General features: G+C 41.0%; 1 protein-coding gene across 1 annotated transcript in view; it reads right to left on the minus strand.

Moving 5' to 3' along the window:
• The window catches only part of itga8 (integrin, alpha 8), a 53,802-nt gene that overhangs the window by 25,067 nt on the left and 7,949 nt on the right, over positions 1-20,786 (minus strand). Inside the window, exons 5-13 of the mRNA XM_077576614.1 lie at positions 20,348-20,409; positions 19,913-19,958; positions 16,258-16,383; positions 14,207-14,251; positions 12,984-13,027; positions 10,565-10,621; positions 9,459-9,511; positions 9,178-9,383; positions 1,944-2,141 (exon numbers count right to left, since the gene is read on the minus strand). Of these exons, the coding sequence (XP_077432740.1) occupies positions 1,944-2,141; positions 9,178-9,383; positions 9,459-9,511; positions 10,565-10,621; positions 12,984-13,027; positions 14,207-14,251; positions 16,258-16,383; positions 19,913-19,958; positions 20,348-20,409 (837 nt within the window). The remainder of the gene's footprint in view (positions 1-1,943; positions 2,142-9,177; positions 9,384-9,458; positions 9,512-10,564; positions 10,622-12,983; positions 13,028-14,206; positions 14,252-16,257; positions 16,384-19,912; positions 19,959-20,347; positions 20,410-20,786) is intronic.

Here is a 20,786-nt window from a genome sequence, read left to right on the forward strand (position 1 = left end):
CAGTATAGTGGCAAACAGTAGAGTGGCATGGCTCAGGTGGTAGAGTGGCTGTCTCCCAAGCTAAAGGTCATTAGTTTGGTCCTCAATACTTGAGTAACTAATTAAAAAAAAAAAAAAAAAAAACTGATCAAATGTACTCAAAACTCTCCTTGTAAAATGTACTTAGAATTTCTGAGTGGAAAAAAAAATACTAGGATTTTTCAAGTACATATGACTTTTTTTGTATTTTTTATCACCTTTTCCTCCTAAAAGCGATCAAATAAAAACTAATGTATACGACACTACCCTCAATTGGAGCTAAAAGCAGCCCAAAATTTAATTATGATCCCGTCTTGTGTCTGTGAGTAATAACGCTAAAAGTTATTGGCGACTCGCGGGCCTCCCAGTTCCTTCACAAGACTGATCAAACATTTTGCGTCCTTTGAACAGTGTGACTTTACTGGCCTGCAAACGACTCGCCATGTGTGTGTATCCTCACTTCCGTCTCCCGACTCCTTAATGACAGGCGACACAGGCCCGTGCGCTACACTTAAAGGGCGCACATTGGTGCTGGACGACTATTTTGCCACCCAGCCACTCAACCAAACTTCCTCCTGCAGCCAAGTTTCAACCTGTTATCCTTGTATTTGCATTTACCGCACAGTATTTCTAATTGCAAGATTTCTAATCAGCAGTTACAGGAGCCGGAACACGTTCCCTAGACCGCTAATGAAACAAATCAAAGGCCAGACTAGTCAACATGTGTGCATTTAGGCGTGTAAAATGAAGAAATCTCCATCACTGTGGCCACATGCATACAAAAATGAGAAAGGGTGGTGCAAGTAAAGAAAATAACAAGTCAGGTTAAATTATGGTTATCCTTAGAGCAGAAAGGTTCCAAATTGGGGGGAAATGAACTCATAAAACTGTGATTTTTACAGCCCTAAATGGCTTATATTCCCTCAGATGTAAACAAGTTTGTATACAACCTGCTAGACACTTAAAAAAATCTTTTTCTCAATGGGATTAAATGGCAGAGGTTTGTACTTAAAGTAAAAACGGTAATTCAATTAGGTTCTGCTTTAATGGCTAAACCTGACTGGGAAAATGCAGTATATGGAGGGGGGAGGGAGGCATGGAGGGAGTGAGAGTGGGTGTGAGGGAGGGAGGAATCGACGATAGAAAGAAATACGTTGAATAGATGGCTGGAAGGAAGTATGGAGGGAGTGAGTAAGGTGGGATGGAGGAAGGATGGACGGACAAATGGACGGATGAATGGCTGGGGTGAGGGGGAATGGAGGGATGGATGATGGAGTGATGAAGGCATAGTGGAAGGAGAGATGGATTGTTGGATTGATGGCTGGAGTGAGGAAAGTGGGACGGAAGGATGGATGGATGAATTTATGGATGACGGGATGATGGTGGAAGGTGGACGAATGGACGGATTAAAGAATATAATAATAATAATAGCTTGATAGATGAATGTATTCATAGTTGGATGGGTCGATAGATGCATGGATGGATGTGAGGGAGGGAGGTAGGAGGTTGAAAGCGGTAATAGATAAACAGCGGGAGCAATGAAGGGAGTCGAAGGATTGACAGCTAGCTAGATAATATAGGTTAGATAGATAAGATAGATAGAAAGATAGCTAGACAGATCAAGACAAATTGTTACATAAACTCTGAGTAAAGAATGCATTCAGTTCATTGGCACACAGCTCCTTGGCGGCCCTTCTTTGTAAATGATTACTTTAGCAGAATGAGTCGAGGGAAGCAACAGAGGAGAACATGGCAAAAGGAGGGCGGATGAAATGTGGAGGTCAGGAATGAAGAGGAGGGAGGATGTAATAAGAGCAGCTGGAAACCAAAAGGGAAAGTGAAGGATTTGCAACTTTAAAGAAGAATTTTGATGACACAAACACAGGCAGCACGCACAGCCAGACTGGCTCTTGTGTTTCTTTTACCTGGGTACTGGTTGTGATCCAGGTCTTGGCCTCCTCGCAGGGTGAAGCCGTAACCAGGCATGCCGCCGGCGGGGGCGGAGGCCGCTTTCAGCTCTTGGCTCAGGGTCAGGCCCTGTGTCGTCGCATCTCTGTGGCCGTTAAAGATCAGTACTCGTCCTCCGCGATCCTCCCCACCAAACGGACAACCCACTGCCACGTCTGAGAGATGACACACATGCACATGGTATAGACATCAGCACGGTTCGGGTCCCTTGGAAAGCAAAGCAGAGAAAAACATTCCCGGCGACCTTCGTCTACCTGCCCCCATGACGATATCAGTAAGCTCTTCAGCATCCTTTCAAATCGTTGCCATTGGTTTGGCTATTAGTTATTTATTTCTCTGACAGATTTAGGACATTGCAGGTATATCAGTATTCGAGCCAGCTTGGATACTGAAATCGTATCCAAACTGTCTCATAAAAGTTGAATAGGAATAAAAAATTCTACGATGCAACTATGTCACTGATTCCACTCGCATGGCACACAAACTATCTGAGAATGCGTGAGAACATTATATTTTACCTTTAAAACACTTTGGAGTTTAAAAACTACAATGACACCAGGGTATGCCCACTAAGGTTGAATAATCATGCAAGATAGTAATATTGATATTGAGTCCACCCTCCTAGCTTAGCAAATAGCAGCTAGCATGAAGCTATTTGATTTAAATTAAAAAAAATGGGGCCTGCAGAACATTGCAATGTGAGTTAATTTTAAAATAGTTATTGTTATTGTAAACTTGACCGCGTAAACTTATTGTTGTTGTTTCTTCTTCTTCTTCTGACCGCAACTTCAAACACCTTGAGACCACCAACAGGCCAATGGCGGAACAGCAGGTGGTCAACATAAATATGATACAGAGAAGGGGCTGAAAAGGTGTTTTGATGTCACCAACATCTTCTATGTTTTTATAGCGGTATATTTTCAAAAAAAAAAAAAGAATATTTGACATAACTTAAATTTGTCATTATGTACAGCACTTTGTTTTAGCGGCGGTAGTTTTTAAAAAAAATTTTTTTAAGTGATCTATAAATAAAGTTGAGTTGAATTGTTCTGTTTCATTGACTTTGATAAAAATTGTCCAAGCTTTGTAGAAAATTAAAATGACAGAAACAGTCATAAATTGGGGTCTATTCCACTCCAGTCCTGTAGGTGCTGGTAGCATGTTGCACAAGCTGATTGACAACTGCCAAACTGAAGGAGAAATCGGAACGTGTGCTATATATAAGTGTAATTAATTACGGTCAAATTCAAATTAATTGTTTACATAGTTTAACATACAAATAAAAACATACACATCCATCCCACTTATCTTCAATATGGTCATGGGTGAGCTGGAGACCATCCCTGCTGACTTTGAATGAGAGGCAGGGTACGCCCTGGACTAGTCGCCAACCATTAGCAGGGCACATGATGTCAAACAACCAGTCACACTCACATTCACATCTACGAGCAATTCAGTCTTAAATGAAGCTAACATGCGTGTTTTTGGAATGTGAGAAGAAGCCAGAGAAAACATACAAAGTCCACACAGGAAGGCCGGAGCTAAGATTCGAAACCCGATTCTCAGAATTGTGAGGCCGATGTGCTATCCACTCAACCACCATGCCACCCCAAACAAAAATACTAAACATTAGCTCAGCATAAATACTTGAATAAGTGATTTCCTTTCCATGTCCAGGAAGTTATTGTTGTTTCCGCATCACTTTCTGTTTTCTTTTCTTTTTTTTTTACCACCGCCAGAGCGCTAAATTACTTCCCATCATCCCTAACCTTTTTTTTTTTTACTGCAGTGCTCAATAATAACAATCTAAGCTCTGGGTGGAATGAGAAAAATTGATTGTTTCAATTTTGCAGAAAGTGGGGTTAACCATTTCTGCCTCCAAGATTAGCCAACCGTCTCCTAGCTTTCGCTCCATATCTTCAGGATAAACGCAAGAGCCCCACTGATCTTCTCATCTAAATCTTGGCGGGACAGCAGGTAAGCACATTTCCATAAAAGGTCAAACTATTACCTCAAAGTGCTGCAAACGGACTCCACGCATATAGTGGAAAAACACACACATACTGTACTGTATATAAGCAGCATACATAAACACCTGCTTTTACAGAATAAGTCCGATCATTATATGCAATCAGGTTTGATGCATATTTGCATAAACCAGCACAAGAGAACGACTTGACCTTGTTGTGCATAAACACCTCGAGACATCCTGTTTGTCTCTGGACCCCCACAGCCCAAGTCAGTCTAAACAAGTAGTTCCACATGAAGCGGACTGGATGAGAGTGGGTAAGTGCATCCATGTGTGTATACTGTATATAGCATTTAATGTATGTACAGTAAACACTTTCGTACAGTAGTACACTACACATTCCCACAATGAGTTGCTGGGTGAGTGATATATTTATTTTTTTTAGAATTTAATGACCAAAAACCCAATATTTATTGGAATTACAGAAGTGAGCTTCTACCATAATAACGATGGGACTGATGTGATCAGTGATGTGATATACAGTAGATGCTTGAAAAAATGGAATATCAACTGTAAGTACACAGCAAATCGGTCGGTGTTAAATTTCCAGTGTTCAATCAAATATGCATTAAGGAGTTTTATTTTAACACTGTTAGGATAAAAAAGTTACACTGTCAGAGTAAATTTGTGTTGGAGTGGAAGTTGGGTGTAACCTGAATAGCATTACCTTGAGTGTTATATTGAACACAACCTCATTTCTGGTGAGGGAGAACATTTCAATAGCGATACAGCCAAGTGTTGTTGGGAGGCGTGGCCCAGTGGTAGAGTGGAATTGAATTAAATTCAATTAACTACCATTTACCAGAGTGTAGTTTGAGTTAATTTTTTTTTAACACTGACACGAGTGATATACACTCATAAGTGCTTAAACACCAGAGTTAAGTGTAGTTTGGCATAATTAATGTTTAACACTGACACTAGTGTGGAGTACTTTCAACACTACTCAGTTTTTACAGTGTAGATTTTTAACACTATACAGTTTTGGAGTAACACGGGTTAAGTGTGAAAAAAGTAACACTTTGAAAACACTCTCGGTGTTAATCTAACACTGGCGATTTTGCTGTGTACTGCTTTTCGATTGCATAGTTCCAACAGTGATCCAAGCCATGTCAAGCCATTGGAAAAGAGGCAGCTCCTAAATTGGGACGAAACTCTTAGGAGAGAGAACAGTATTGCACTTTTGGTGCCCTTCTACGTCTTTTTTTCTTCAAACACCACAGCAATGATGTCACAGCCATCATATGGATCAGTATGAATGATGGTGACAGGAAGTTAATTGAGATGATTCGAAATAAAAACACATGGCTCCATAGATTGTCAACTCAGCTGCACTCAACTGGTTTAAACAGCTGATTCTAAACAAAACATGTGAGGATGAGCGCAAACGTGAATGGTTCTCTTTTTTTTTTTTTTTTTAGAGGAATGTACAAACACTGTAATGAAGACATCTGCATGTGATTACACGCAGATGGAAAAATGGGGGGCACAGGTATGTTTTTGCACACTTAAAAGAATTTGACATGCACAAAAAAAAAAACAACGAGTCACTGACAACCTAGATTGCAAAGTCGCCATGACGATTGTGATGTCATGCCCAGTAATGAAATCACGCAGACACGGACGGGCGTGTGCTCATTAGATTAAAAAAAAGAAAAAAGGTCAACACATGTCACATAGCGCTTCCTTTGCAGCCCATGGGAGCTTGTCACATCCTGACAGACAGCTTGAGGTGATTTATGTAAGCCTCTCTATATTGATCAACTGGCTATTGATCTGATAGTTAACGAGGTGAAACGCACATTAACAGACTGGTGTCCATTAATAAGTCAAACATAAATCAGCGGGATGGAAGGTCCAGATGTGCATCCGTCCGTTACGAAGGCCTGGGCTCCGCGGACATCGGAGCTCCAGGCTGGCGTGCGTGTGTGCGAGTCCAATCAACGTGAGGATAAAACAAACACACAGAAGAAAAATGAACTCCGGGCTGCGGGACAAGAAATTCACTCCCAGATGATTTCTATCTCCAGGCACATGTGGAGAGTTAAAAATAACTTGCTCAGACAACAAGGCTTAACCTTGGACAACACGGCCGGAAATGTGTTCACGGCAGACGACCTTTTATCGCGCCACTTCCTGACTGGACGAAATGTGCTCACGTTTGAGCTTTTGATGGGATTTCCTCTGTCAGAGACCAAACAGTCTAGAATGTACAGGAAATGCAGAAAAAAAGATCTGTCTGTCATCAGGTTTACCTCTGTCCAAAATTGTCAAACAGAAGGGTCAAAAACCCCTTTAACACCGATTTCAATCTACGTACCACTCTGAAACTGTAAACAGCCATCGACTGAGCTTTGTCGAACCCTCTAAACTGAAACAATGGCTTGGAGCTTGCGTGGGAGGAGGGGAACTACTTTGTGTTTATTGTTGCAATTCTAAACAAAGACAGACGTTCTAAATATGAACTTGTGCAGACTTTCAGTTCAATCAAGTAAAACCTAAATAGTAAAGCGTGAGGGGAACAACGTGAATTAGTGCACAGGCCAAGTTTCCAAACGTGATGAGCACATGGATGAAATTCTTGCCTTTTTACTTCACTATATTTGACTACAAATTGATGAGACTCTAAACAATCCATTTGTATTTAAAATATCATTAAAAACATTCAACAAGCATTTCTGCACAGCAGTTAGGTTGTTTTATTTCTGTAAAGCACCAAGTGATGCATTTTTATTATGTATAAAAAGTGCTACATTAATTAAATTGGATTGTTTGATATACTGAAACCTCTGAGGTGGAGTATAATCCAATTACAGTGGAAAATGTATTTACAATTTGAGTTTTTTTTAGGAATAGAATACAATGACTTCAAAATTGAAATCATTATACACTCTAAAAAGAGAATTGATGAACCAATTTAAGATTACAAATTGAATTGTTGACCAATTTAAAAAAAAAAATGCTTCAATTGGTAACACACGATTGACTTAAGTTAGTCCAAAGTGAATATGTTAAATTTAACTAATTATGAGTTCCATCCATCCATTTTCTTAACCGCTTTTCCTCAGAAGTGTCGCGGGGGTGCTGGAGCCTATCACAGCTGGCTTCGGGCAGTAGGCGGGGTACACCCTGAACTGGTTGCCAGCCACATTAAATTTAATACATTCACCTGAATTAAATTCATCGAAAGTGATTCCAATCCATAGGATTAAGTTTAATGAACTCATAATTAATTAAACTTCACTTTGGACTAACATAATGCAATCGTGTGTTACCAATTGTAGTGATTTTTTAAAGTTGGTCAACAATTCAATTTGTAATCTTAAATAGGTTCAACAATTCTCTTTTTAGAGTTTAATGTAATGTTTTGAGAAACATTTTAACATTCTTACCTGTCATACAGGTGTAAAAGCACCAACATTTCTTGACAATAACATGTTCTATCCAGCCCCACTAGTCTAAATACGATATTCTGGTAAATTTTGCATTAGTGGAATAAGAGTTAAGCAGCAAAATCCAGCAGTTTTTATTAATATCAGAAGGCGGCCATTTTGCCACTTGCTGTGGAGTGAAAATGACATCACAGTTGCTCAGGTTTCAGGTAACAACCAATCACAGCTCAGCTTCAGAAAACAGGTGAGCTGTGATTGGTTGTTGCCTGAGCCCTGAGCAACTGTGATGCAATTTTCACTCGACAGCAAGTGACAAAATGGCTGCCCCCTGAGATGGATAAAAATAGTTGGATTTTGCTGCATAACACCCAATTCACACTGACTGCGGGGCGGACGCTGAGCGGTTTCCGTACGGCATCCTCACCGACTCCAATCCACACCGAGTGGGTTGCTTGAGCTGTCCTTGTCCGGACATCTGCACCCGTGAGACCACAAGACCACGGGGGTTCATGCTGGAGAGTTGAGTTCACGCGATAACAACCAGCCAGTTGTCACATCGATATGCTTTTTGGAAATTATTTCTGGGACTTCTCCGATGGCTCTTCTACCATGGGTAAGTACATTTTGTGTTTAAATGGTGTTCATTTGTCATGTTTAATTTATTCTGAGCTTATTTTTTTTGTCTTTTAAATGTTAGACTCATGTCAAGCTATGTAGTTAGCTAGCTTCCCTCGACAAAACGAGTTGGCAAACAGTTTTATTTTGAAATATACCGGATCTACTTTGATGCCGACGCCTGACTTCCTGCCAGTTTCGTGTAATTTCTTTGGCGTAATGAAAATCCACATGCGGAATTCGGAAAAACAGAAACCTTGCGGAAACCTTCCACACCTCCGAATCCGCTTTCTATTTCTTGTAGCGTTTCTATTCCATTCTGCATCCGTTCCGCAGTCAGTATGAATTGGGCGTAACTTATATTCCACAAAAGTAATAATCAAAATGTCATGTTTAGACTAGTGAGGTCACATATATTATTGTCAAGAAATGTTTAAGGTTGACTTCGCCTTTAATACTGAAGGCCCTATTTTCATGACCGGTGTAAATTTGCTGCTGTGGGAGTGCTCATAGCCGATTTCAATCAAAGTGGCTCCTTTCATTCACTTTAAATGCGGTGCACTACTCGTACACTAGTCTCGTGCCTACAGCTGTGCCGCCTAGTGGGATGATTTAAAAAACAATACAGCGGGTTCAGACGGGTTGATGCCTGATACACACATATTAATAAATGTAATATGTGTTCTAGTGTGATCCAACCTCAGTGACAAAGGCATAACGTATAATTGAGTGGAATACAAATCTCTTGTCAAAACCTCCAAATTCCTCAATTTCGTCTAATCCCTTCACATTCATTTTGTACCAACACGTCCTAAATTCTGGTGAGAACAGGCTCCAGTGAATATGTTTGACAAAATACATAATCTGTATTTATTCTCTTTAATTTCAACCCTATAAACAAGCCTGCGAGGAAATTGGATATTAAAGATTCTTTGTAATATTGATGTCATAATGTTACAATAATAAGGTCAAGTTTTTGTTATTATCTGCCACTTCTCTATCAGCCTCAAGCCAAAAATGGCAAAGACTGTGAAGTATGCGAGGAGTTGTTATTTTTCCTCTCACATTTGTTTGTGTTGCTCAGATAAATTTCATCCATCTTAATTGCCTTTGCGTCGTTTCTTTCCCACACTCTTTGTTTTCACTCGCCCAGCTTACCGTTGTATCCATCGTTGTTGACGTCTCCCAGAGGTGCTATGGCTGTGCCGAAGCGGCCGAAGGTGTGCGTGCCGGTGAGGGTGACGGGTTTGGAAAAGGTAAGTGGGGCCTGCTGCAGGTACAAGTAGACCCTGCCCACTTCTTTGGGCTTGCTTTCCATTTCCCTCTCCATGTAGAGGGGGGCTCCGACAAGCACATCGTCCGTCCTGGAGGTGCAAGGCGGAGTTTAGACAATACAATATATACATGCAATACATACAAATATAATACGGTCCACTTACCCATCTCCGTTCAAGTCAGTTACAGCCACTGAGTAGCCAAAATAAGAGGCCATCTGAAGGACAGAGTATTAAGTATTATACATATCGTCGCTCTATGTGAAAAATACACTTTTTTTTTTTATAAAATATTTTTACGTTTTTGGGATGTCTGCATTCAGTTTCATCCTAAAAACATAAAAATCGAGATATTTTAACATGGGGAAAATGGTGGGACACCAACCATTTAGGTAAGTAGGCTAAATCTCAGGAAAACTAAAGGACTCTCTCTTACTTTCCAACACACTTTTTAAATTCCATTTTCTCTTCCAACAACAAGGTTATAAATTGCAAACAACTTAAACACAAAATGACAGAACCATTCCTGGTCATGTTAAACAATGTCTGACTTCTTGTTGCGTTGTAGAACAATGTGCTAATGTAACCCATGAACATGTTTGCATGTAAAAGGGGGATTAAAAATTCTGATAATTTTCTAAATTAAAACCTCAAGATGGGAAATTAATGAAGTGGAATTAATGGAAGTAGCCCATCATAAGATAAAGAACCTTATTAGTTAAAGTTCAAATTGTGTCAAAATGGACGCGACTAGTCCATGCCAGAAATACCAGTCAGATGGAATTGGCTCCAATTACAAAAATAATAATAAGCTCAACAGTAATTAGCAAAACAATGATGTAAAGTACAACTACTAAGGAAATTTGGAAAACCACAGGTTGGTCTATAACTGGGTAATCTTAATTTTTGCTGTTCAATTAAAGAGCATCAAATGATATATTAACCAATAATTCTAAGAAATTTGAAAGGAGAGTGTTTAACTTGGAATATTTCCTAAATTTGTCTGGCTAAACATTCCAATGGAATTTAACGGACATTTTCAAAATATGCCAGCTACACTCGCAAATCAGAATCTCGTATAGCTGACACACAGACACACTACCAAAAATTATTTCCAAAAAAACACTTTTAAGATTATAAGACAAGTTTATTCATACACATCAATGTAAAACAAAAGTAACTAAAACATAGAGGCATGATTTATACCAAGAATAATTTGCATTTGGAAGCGCATGCTTGTGTAATGACTGGGATGTGCTGCTGCTTCCTACCTGCTCTCCAGTGAAATTCTGGATGAAGGTCAGGTTGGTGGAGTTGATCATCACAACCTAAAGAAGCAGAAGGACCACTCGTGAGTTGTGATGACTCAGCAAGCTTTGTCCTGACCAGACAAACAATAAAAAACTAAAAACAACACCACAAAGCTTAAATTCTTTTGTTTTTTATCCTGCCCTCCCCCCCCATTACCATCCTTCGTGCACCCCTTTAACCCCCCCTTCCCCCAAAAGTAACCCTGCTTGTGGGGAGAGATGGAGGGGGAGGCTGAGAATTCCTTCATAAGACCTAAAATAACAACCACATGGGGACAGCCGGGGGCTTAACACACACGCACACACACACAGTTGCAATTGCAGATGTTGCAAAGACACACTAACTCAGGATTGATTTACAAACAGAAAGACACAAATATCAGATTCATAACGTTAAATTTTGACTAGTCCCAATGGGACGGTTGTCTGGGACATGAAAACAACCAATTTGCAATTTTCTATTATGCTCATTATACAAATGCAACATTCCGTCCCAGCTCTAAAACACACAACGTTGCAAAGTGTGCGTGTACTCTGCGTGCACTGTGATTACAGGTTAAGACGGGGGGGTCGCCTGTGTGACGGCGGGTTAGCGGGGTGACGCGGGGTCAGCGCCCTCCACATGCGGCGGAAGCAGTGTGTCATTAGGGAGGACGGACAAAGTCAGCCCCGGGGACAAGTTCCCATAAGAGTGCATGGCAGTTTGACGCAGCACAGCATAGAGCGCCAGAGCGAGCCGTTCGGACCCACGGATGCCCGTTTGGTCTTGTGCTTCTCTCCACTTTCACATGCCAGCTTTGCGTATCGCGACGATGCTTGACAAGTTCAAGGTCCGGGTCTCAACGCGGTGAACCACAAGCATCCACCGGAGTCGATGTATTGTTCCCCAGCCTCTAAAAGCGACATTCCTCATGCTTTTGGAGGAACGTGTAACACGCTGAAATGACTGTGGTCAAATCTGGAATCGGTTTCCCATCCGTTTGTCACACAGTCGAACCAGTGGCGAAGCATAGGGGGGCAGGCGCCGTGAGTCAAGTATCGGTGCACCCCTCCTTGCACTCAGTCTTTTCATCAGTCTAATGCAGGGGGGGGTCCTATGTTGACAACAGAGTGCAGTTCCTACAGTGGTGATGTAACCCAAGTTTTTGGGGAATGTGCCTATGCAGTCATAATGACAGTAAATATCGACATCCAGCAGTTTGTTGCTGGGGGACGGGAGTGCGCACATATATCTAAAAGGGGTGGGGGGGTGTCGAAGCTCCTCAAATTCCCGATGGCTGGTCAGGTCCTGGCAGTAGTAAGAGCTGTTTATGTTATGTGTTACCATAGAAACCATAATAGTTCTGCCCTCTGCCTTGTTCCCGAATACAAAGTTTAATTTTATATATAATATATGTAAATTGCAAGAAAAAAAAGTTTTTCTTTCCTCTGTTACATAGATATTGTAATCCGTTGGGGGTGTATTTTTCCCCCAATAAATATATTATAATACAAAATAGCATTTTTTTTAGTACATATTTTAGTCCACAACTGTCACACATCCTCTTTTAAGTCCTCATCACTTTTTGCAATACTGACAATTTAGCAGAAGTCCATACAATAAGTAATACCGTATTGAGTAGAAAATATTTTTTTAAACACTATTTTGTTAGAATTTAGTGACAATAATGTACTTTTCCGTCTTCAATTCCGCTTATCCGGGGTCGGGTCAAGGGGGCAGCAGCTTTAGCAGGGAAGGCCAGACTTCCCTCTCCCCAGCCACTTCACCCAGCTCCTCCGACGGGATCCCAAGAAGGCGTTCCCAGGCCAGCCAAGAGACGTAGTCTCTCCAGCGTGTCCTGGGTCGTCCCCGGGGCCTCCCGCCGGTTTGACATGCCCGGAACACCTCCCCAGGGAGGCGTCCAGGAGGCATCCGAACCAGATGCCCGAGCCACCTCAACTGGTTCCTCTCAACGTGGAGGAGTAGTGGCTCGACGCTGAGTCCCTCCCGGATGACCGAGCTTCTCACCCTATCTCTAAGGGAGAGCCCGGCTACCCTGCGGAGGAAACTCATTTCGGCCGCTTGTATCCGTACTATAATGTATAATAATAATGTACTATAACCCTTTAATGCACTAAAAAACATTTCATTTTGTAATCATCTTAGTGACTAAGATGATTACAAAATGAAACGTCTTTAGCACTGCATGTCTGTGGAGCGCATTGTAGAGGGACCTTTTTTCTCCCTCGGGGGGGTTTTGCACGAGTTCAGGGGTCATTCAAATGCACCGTGGCCACTTTGATCGTAAAAGGTTCTCAACTTATTGTATGATTTCCTCCCAAATCCTTGCAAAAACACACACATCTCAAGCACTTTTTGCATTCCTGCCTCCATACTCACGTATCCAAAGTTCTGCGCTCCTCTCGGCACTCCGGCTATGAGCTCTGAAAAATTCCAACACAGACTTGAATTAGTGCGCGTGTGGGAACGACTTACTATCAAAGACGGGGGCTCGACAGAGGTTTGTCAAAGGATTTAAACACTAAACAGTGCAGCGACTGTGAGAAAAGAAGAGTTGAGAACACACTGAATGATGGTCGGTCTAATAGTGACTGATGACTCTGGTGCAATTAACATCTCAGGGTGACCAAAGAGACCCTTTGCTTTCCTGTCCATAAAGCACAACTTCCCAGCACCGCTAGAACTTTTAAGTTACGACCACTTCTACGTTGTGAAGAAGACTCACGAGACCGCAGCGAGCTCCGTACAACGCTTGTATCCAAGCGCTGGTGTAACTTTTAAGACTCGTTGACATGTGTTGTGCCGGAGGGCCTTTGGGTTGGGTATTGGGGGTTCATAAAAGGCAGCTCATTCAGTAAAAATCCCACTAAATGGTGATTGGCAAAGAGGCGCCAAGAGATGACATAATAAATGGAGGCAAATACGTTGGCAGCAATGTTGTCTGAAAAGGAAGCAATACAAATCTAAAGTGTCTGAAAAAAAATTCCATCTTTCTTTTGGTCTTACTTATATTGACGGTCCTCGTGCTGCTGTTTTGGTTAGCTTTAGCAATGGCATAAGTAACAGATCAAATGGGCTCAGCGGTTTACTATTTGATGCCCGCATGTCATTTCAGTTACTTTGATTTCAGACGTTTATTCGTGGTGGGCAATGCACTTGAAGCCACAATTTGAGAAAATGCATTTTTCGCTAAAACATTTTCAAAAACCCCAGATGATACATCCATTTTCCTTTCAGATGCAATCCTCCTAAATCCATCCAGCACAAGCTCATTACCTATTTTGTTCAAGTCCAGAAGAAATTCTAAACCTGCAGAGGTCTGCGGAGTCTGCCACTAATCATTCTAATCAGTCAAAGCGGAGCGCAGGAAATCCCGTTATCAGTAATTCCCAAAGACGTGTCCCCTGGGGGTCACGACCCAGACATTCAGAGACTGTTCTCATTATTGCCTGCGATCCCGAGCTGCACATTGTCACCCAGCTGTGCGCTCGCTCCCTTCGGGTTAACCGATCACACGCCACAGCGATGTTCGCATCCCAAGTGAGAAGGAGACAAGTTGTACTGTTGTTAGTGCTGCACGTGTTCTTTGTTGGTTTTCTCACCTTGTTCCGAATCGCCTGTAAACTCCCCCACCGCTACAGAGTAACCTAGAGGGAGAGATCATTTACCAATTAGGACACATTGGTGACATTTGGGAAATATTTACAAATGATGTTGTGAAATCGAGCTGAAAACAATGTAGTATGCATGCCAGGCCAGTAGCTGGCGCAATTTTGATATTATCCAAAAGCGTATTGCCAATCTTGCCCTTCCCAGAGGCAGTACTGTTCTGTCCACAACTCTATAGACCGACATCATCATCTAGTCCACAGAGGGAAATAAAAGAATCCTGGTGGAGTTAACAATGCCGTAAGAGGAGGCTGTGAAGAAGCTGCAGAGAAGATAAAAGCTCAATTCCAGCAACGATTGCCGGAACAAGGGGTCGAATAACATGGTTGATGACGGTCACGATTTGGGGATTCCCAGCTCAATTGGCGTGGAATCTAGTGACAAAGGTTTGACTGAGAGGCCACTTGAGGAAAAAAGACGTACGTAGGCTGGGAGAAACGTCAGAGAGAGCCTTATGAGGTCGGTGGGACAAGAGCGAGGATACGAGACCTGGCTAGTCAATCCCGACTGAAGCTTGGCGACTACCTGACGACCTCTCCTGCAGGTTAAGGCTCATATGTTTGCATCATAGATGTATTATACAACTGACTCTGTTCTTCTAATTCTCACGAATTGTTTTTTATTGTCAGAGTAAGTCTTCATTGTTTTTATTTGCTATCCCACAAAATGAGGTGACAGCCAAGTCCATATCTTTAACCTATTACCAGCAATTGATCCTGCTGGGAAAGATACACTGTCATGTCAACTTTTTTTCAGTTTGGCGATAATGTCTATGGAACAGTATTTCCCAACTTTTATTGGGCCAAGGCAAATATTTTACATTAGAAAAATTTCACGGCTTACAATGAAACCAAGATGTCAAAAAAGTACATTCAGTGGTTCCTTGAGATCCAAGTTCAATGTGTTCCATGACCTCGATCCTAACACAAAAGACTCGTATCTCAAATCATCTTTCGCCAATGAAATAAATGGAAAAGTCATTAATCTGTTCCAGCCGTCCCCCAAAACAAACAAAAAACGCTGTGCTTGTGTTTTTTATAGGGAAAAATAACTCTTGATAATATTCTACTTTATGAAATATAGCGTAACATAATTAAATATAATGTAAAGAAAAAAATATTTTGTGCAGCATGTGAACAAAGATATCTATCCACATATGTTGCTCCACACTGTTTGTGTTCAAATATCTATTGCTTGAATGTTCTAAAAACCTCTATTGTCAATGCTAACTGTTAACAAGCCAAAGGAGGTGTCCATTGTGCGTTACCATTAAGCTAGCAGGGCATGATGCTCCACTGTTTGTGTTCAAACATCTATCGCTTGAATGTTCTAAAACTTCTATTGTCAATGCTAACTGTTAACATGCTAAAGGCGGTGTCCGTTGTGTGTAAGCATTAAGCTAGCAGGCCATGATATGATCTATCAACATATGTTGTGCCACTGTTTGTGTTCAAATATCTATTGCTTGAATGTTAGAAAAACCTCTATTGTCAATGCTAACTGTTAACATGCTAAAGGTGGTGTCCATTTTGTGTTAGCATTAAACTAGCAGGACATTTTTAAAGCTACGTTTTGTAGTTGTTTTAAATACAAAATGAGTAGTTCTCTTTGTTTTACATTATTTTGACTAGAAGTGCCATTAAACAGCTTGAAGCATCTTTTTTGATGATTTGTTTACTATTTTCCAAACTGCTAGTTATTGTAAATTTAGTGGAGCTGAGTTCACTGTAGCCATTTAGTGCTATTATACTCAAAGCAAAAAAACTGTCTGTATGACAACTTAACCCCTAGGCATTATTGTGACCATTTTTTGGCTTTTTGTTGGTTCTGACCAAGCCTTTTCAAAATAAAATACTGCCCACTGGTTAAATTGGGTCACTCATATCTCAAGGCACCACTGTAGGCCTACACAATGATATGTGGTGGTAGGGGAAGATCATTAGTTATCGCTGGCATACAAAGACTCATTATTTGTAGTAAATACCGAGGTAACTGTCATCGTGCGTGTCTTCAGCAGCGGAGGTGTGTTTCTCTCCTGGAACTCGTCTCAGCACAGCTTTCAAGGAGTAGCCGTTCAGTATCTCAGCTACGCCTGCTGTCATCACCTGACCTACACACACACACACACACACACACAAAATAGAGATACTGTACATGGAATAAACAAGCAGGGTGAAAACGTTGCATCTGCTTAGCACCGCATGCGTAGAACTCGCGACACAACTGGCGTCAAGCCTGAGGGGAGGTAAAACCCATCATTAGTAGAGTGAAAAACAGGAAACATATTCCTCATGTTCCTTAAAACTCCACAGTGAGGGTTTATGATTTACATGCGCTTGCAGAGACACAAACAACACCTTTGCTCTGCTGTTGAACAGCAGGTCAAACAAACAAACCAATTTATCTACAGCCGTACTCAAGCTTCCATAAATCGTCTTTAATGTGCATGCGTGCGCGTGTTGGGACTCAGGCAGAGGAAACGGTGCACTCTTAACCTTCTGGACAGCTCAACATTGCCTACTTGGCCTGACTTTATCTCCCAAAATAACACATCAACACATTAAACTCACCATTAAACTTGATTAATGACACATGGTTTTATAATTGAGCACCTATTACGCCAAGTAATGGGCTGGCCATACACTGACTGGCCACAATATTAGGCACAACAGAATGTGCATATTTTGGTGGTTGGATTGCACTGTATCATACTGACAGGTGGTCTCAGTACGATACACTAAATTTCTTCCCCACTGTGAACTATAGCCAAAATAATAAACAAACTGTTAAATAAATGCCTCCCTGGCGGTGCCAATCAAAACGGAGCGTGATTATCTTTTCAAAGACAATTCTCTATACGGGTCTTGTATTGGATATTGTGTGAGTGTACCTAATGAAGTGTCCAGGGAGTATATATGGCTCTACTGCTGCTGCTGATTGTTTCATATAATAGTCTATAAAATCCAGGCAAAGTGCTTTTATAAACATTAAGCGGAAGTATTTTAACTGGAGGCAGCCGGCCGGCCTTGCTGAGATGAGGGCACCGAGAGGAAGCAAGCAGTCCATTAGTGGAGTTTTGGCTTTTATATGCTAAGTAACAACGGCACCACTAACAAACAACAAACCCCAATCATACAAATATTATTTGGTGGTTTCTATACAACTCTTTCTGCCTTATTTATTTATTTATTTTTTTAAATCTTCACTAAAGGTGTACTGGTGTGTTGTTTTGATTAATAGTTAATTAGCTATGTAATAGTTGTGTTAGCAGGACTATGTGAAAAATCACACAATCTGCAAAAATTTAATCGAGGTTACTGGACTTTACTTGGTTGTTGGAAACAACAAATGCCATTGAATGCCGTTGTCGGAAGGAATCCAGCCGACTCCCGACCAATCGAAGCAGCTCCCCTCATCCCCTCATTCACTGTCATTGATGGCTATAAACGTCAAAAATTCATTTGAACTATTTCTATTAGTTTAACATTTCCCCCACACTTTTGTTTTGTTATGTCACAGCACTGTACAATTATTTAATTCCTCTTATTTATTTATTTTACATTTGAACATTCCCACTGCCCTGGAATGCAAAAGAACAAACACAAATATGACATTCTGTAATGTTTTTACAGATTTGTTAGAGGATTTTTTTTTCACAAGGCAGAATAGAAAAATTCCTCGTAATCGTAACAGAAACAAAAAATGCCGTGACCCCATCATTATCAACATACTGATGGACAAACAAACACCGCGCTCCACAATCATGTTTATGCTTTGGGAAGATTTATTTTCTTATTATTTCTCCTTTATTTGAGCCACAGGGCAAATATTCCTCCTGCCCTAGCAAGCAATGTTTTCCCACGGAAAAGTCACATAGTGTTGTCATTCTACATAAACCAGGAGCTAGGCTGCTAACTAAAAAGATAGATGGACAAATAGAACTGAAAAAAATTCCCTTGTGCTAAAATGCTTAACTTTGGTGGAAGCGTGCATTACACTCTATCTTGCTTTTATGCCATTTTGAATAAAACAGGAAATTAGAGATAAATGAGCATTTGCGGAACAGTGTTTTCCTAATTTAGAATAAGTGAAGAGGAAAGGGGGGACCCTTGAGAGCACACCTGGAATAGTGGGAGTACTGGCACACTTGTACGGGTGAACTCCACTTGGATGACATTTCAGCATTCTGCTCGGACTCAACATCCTGAAAGCAATTTATCGTGCAGGAAATGCATCTGCGCTGTCTAAATGCTTCAGCCCCTCCCTCACCTCGCATCCCTCTCGCAGCCTTCTGCAACACGTTACTGTCATCTCCTTAATGACCCGCTATCACACCTTTCCTTCTCAGAGCCTCTTTCCCCTGCAAGCTTTATCATGGAGCAGAGGGGCCGGCGCTCCTCGTAAAGCCCCTCACCCCACCCTCGCCCCAGATCAGCTCATTGTGTAGCCCAGGGGTCTGCAACCTGCAGCTCTGGAGCCACATGTGGCTCTTTAAGTCCCTCTCCTTTTGGCTCCCAGTGGATCTCCCCCCCCCCCCCAATTTTTTTGTAGAAATTAATACATATTTATTCTATTTATTAGATAAAATAATTGTTGAACGAATTAGCGATTTAGATTAAAAAAGGAATAATTAAACATTAAAAAATGTCAGTCCAAATTTGTAAGTTGTCAGAAAAAGTGGCGAAAGGTAATTTTTTTTTTTAAATACCTAAAAATGTCCAAAATGTTAACATAAAATGTCCAAAAAGAGCAGGAAATTACCATAGAATGGGCACAAAATTTCCAAAAAAGTATGAAAATTTATTTTTGAAAAGACAGAAAATTTAATTTTCAAAAAGAAACAGTAAAATGTCCCAAAAGAAAAGAAAAGAGGCATACAATTACCATAAAATATGTTTAGAATTGCCAAAAAATGAATTATAAAAAAAAAGGCAGAAAAGAAAAACTCTCAAAAAGTAACTAATAAAATGTTTAAAAACAAAAGAAGAAATCCCCAAAATTACCTTAAAATGTCCACAAAATTGCTAAAAATGTCAGAAAATTTATAGCAAAAAATGTAGAAAAAATGTAATCAAAAAAACAAACACAAAAGCAATAAAATGTCCATGCATCACCTTAACTCTGTGCAGTGGGACCTCTAAAAAATGAACAAACTTTATTAAGTGATTACTGGTCAACCTCACTTCTTTGTTTTATTTCCTGTTGAAAATAATCTGCTCCTGGGTCAAACTTTTGCGACATTAAAAACATCAGCACTCGTTTGAGAAATTACCAACATCGGGTCTAACCTGCCTCCGTGCAGTTACGCCGTGAAGGATTTACACCAGTCCCGAAAATGAAGCACTTATCTGTAGGTGTAAAAATATGTGTGTGAAATGTGAATGTTGTTTTTTTTTTTCACGCGCGCCTTGCGATGGGACAGGCTCCAGCTCACCCGTGACACTAATGAGGATAAGCAGTATAGAAAATGGACGCATGGATAATTCGTGGATTTGAGTTACATTTCAGGCCCTCATTAAATGTCTCTGTTTACATTCCAGTCAACTTTTGGGAGCTTTATGGATGGATGTTTGGTTGTATTTGAACTTATTTGACTTCAGAGGTTCCACTCCATCAGTTGAGTGTGTTACTGCATTTACCTTGCCAGTAAAAGCTTCCAGGGCCTCCTACCACCAGCCTTCCTTCCTGGAATAAATACAATTACTTGCGGTTAGTCATGTGACAGGAACTTGTGAGTGCACGTGACTATTTGCGTGGAAACAAATGTGGTCCCGTGCGCGTTTGTGTGTTTGTTTTGTTTTGTTTTGTCATACGTTGACAACTTCTGCAGAGTGAGAGCTTCCTGTACAGGAGGGTTACGTTGGACCGTGAGATGGAGGTTAAAGGTCCCGCTGACTTTACAGTGAAAGAATGCATTTGTGTGTATTTAGTCTATTGTGTTATGAGGCGCAATGGGACGAGAGGCCCCCCATGGGACAAACAGGCTCCCCATCTTTCACGATAAATCGCAAAAGGGAGTTCTCCGCTTTAAGTGTCGTGATGCGTTCAGGGAGTCTTGTTGCGGTCATTCGTACCTTGGTGAAATCCACACTGAAGCCCGCCTGGCAGAAGCCCTGCCCCTCTGGATCCGGGTCGTCTGCAAACCACATAAGCACACGTACGCACACACAATTGAGCGTAAAGAGGCGGCATGCCATTTGTTTTAATCAGTGGAAAGGTTTGTTTTCGAGAGCTACACGCTCATCTGACACGGGAGAGTAAAAAAAGAAAAGAAAAGAAAAACAATATGGTCGAAAGTGTGTTTTTATTTGAATTACATCGCCTAACTGTGCTTGAAAATGAAAAGGATGGATTGTTACCCGTGTTGGAGGCACCCCGAGGTGAAGCTTGATGATGTGTAACAACGCACATGAGCGTATAAACACGACGTGATTTATGGGATGTAGGGAGGGCGCGCATTCACGTGTTAGTAGAAGCACAGAAATCTGATATATGATAGGAAATATAGCGCGG

The sequence above is a fragment of the Vanacampus margaritifer genome, chromosome 9, assembly GCF_051991255.1.
Source record: "Vanacampus margaritifer isolate UIUO_Vmar chromosome 9, RoL_Vmar_1.0, whole genome shotgun sequence".
Lineage (NCBI taxonomy): Eukaryota > Metazoa > Chordata > Actinopteri > Syngnathiformes > Syngnathidae > Vanacampus > Vanacampus margaritifer.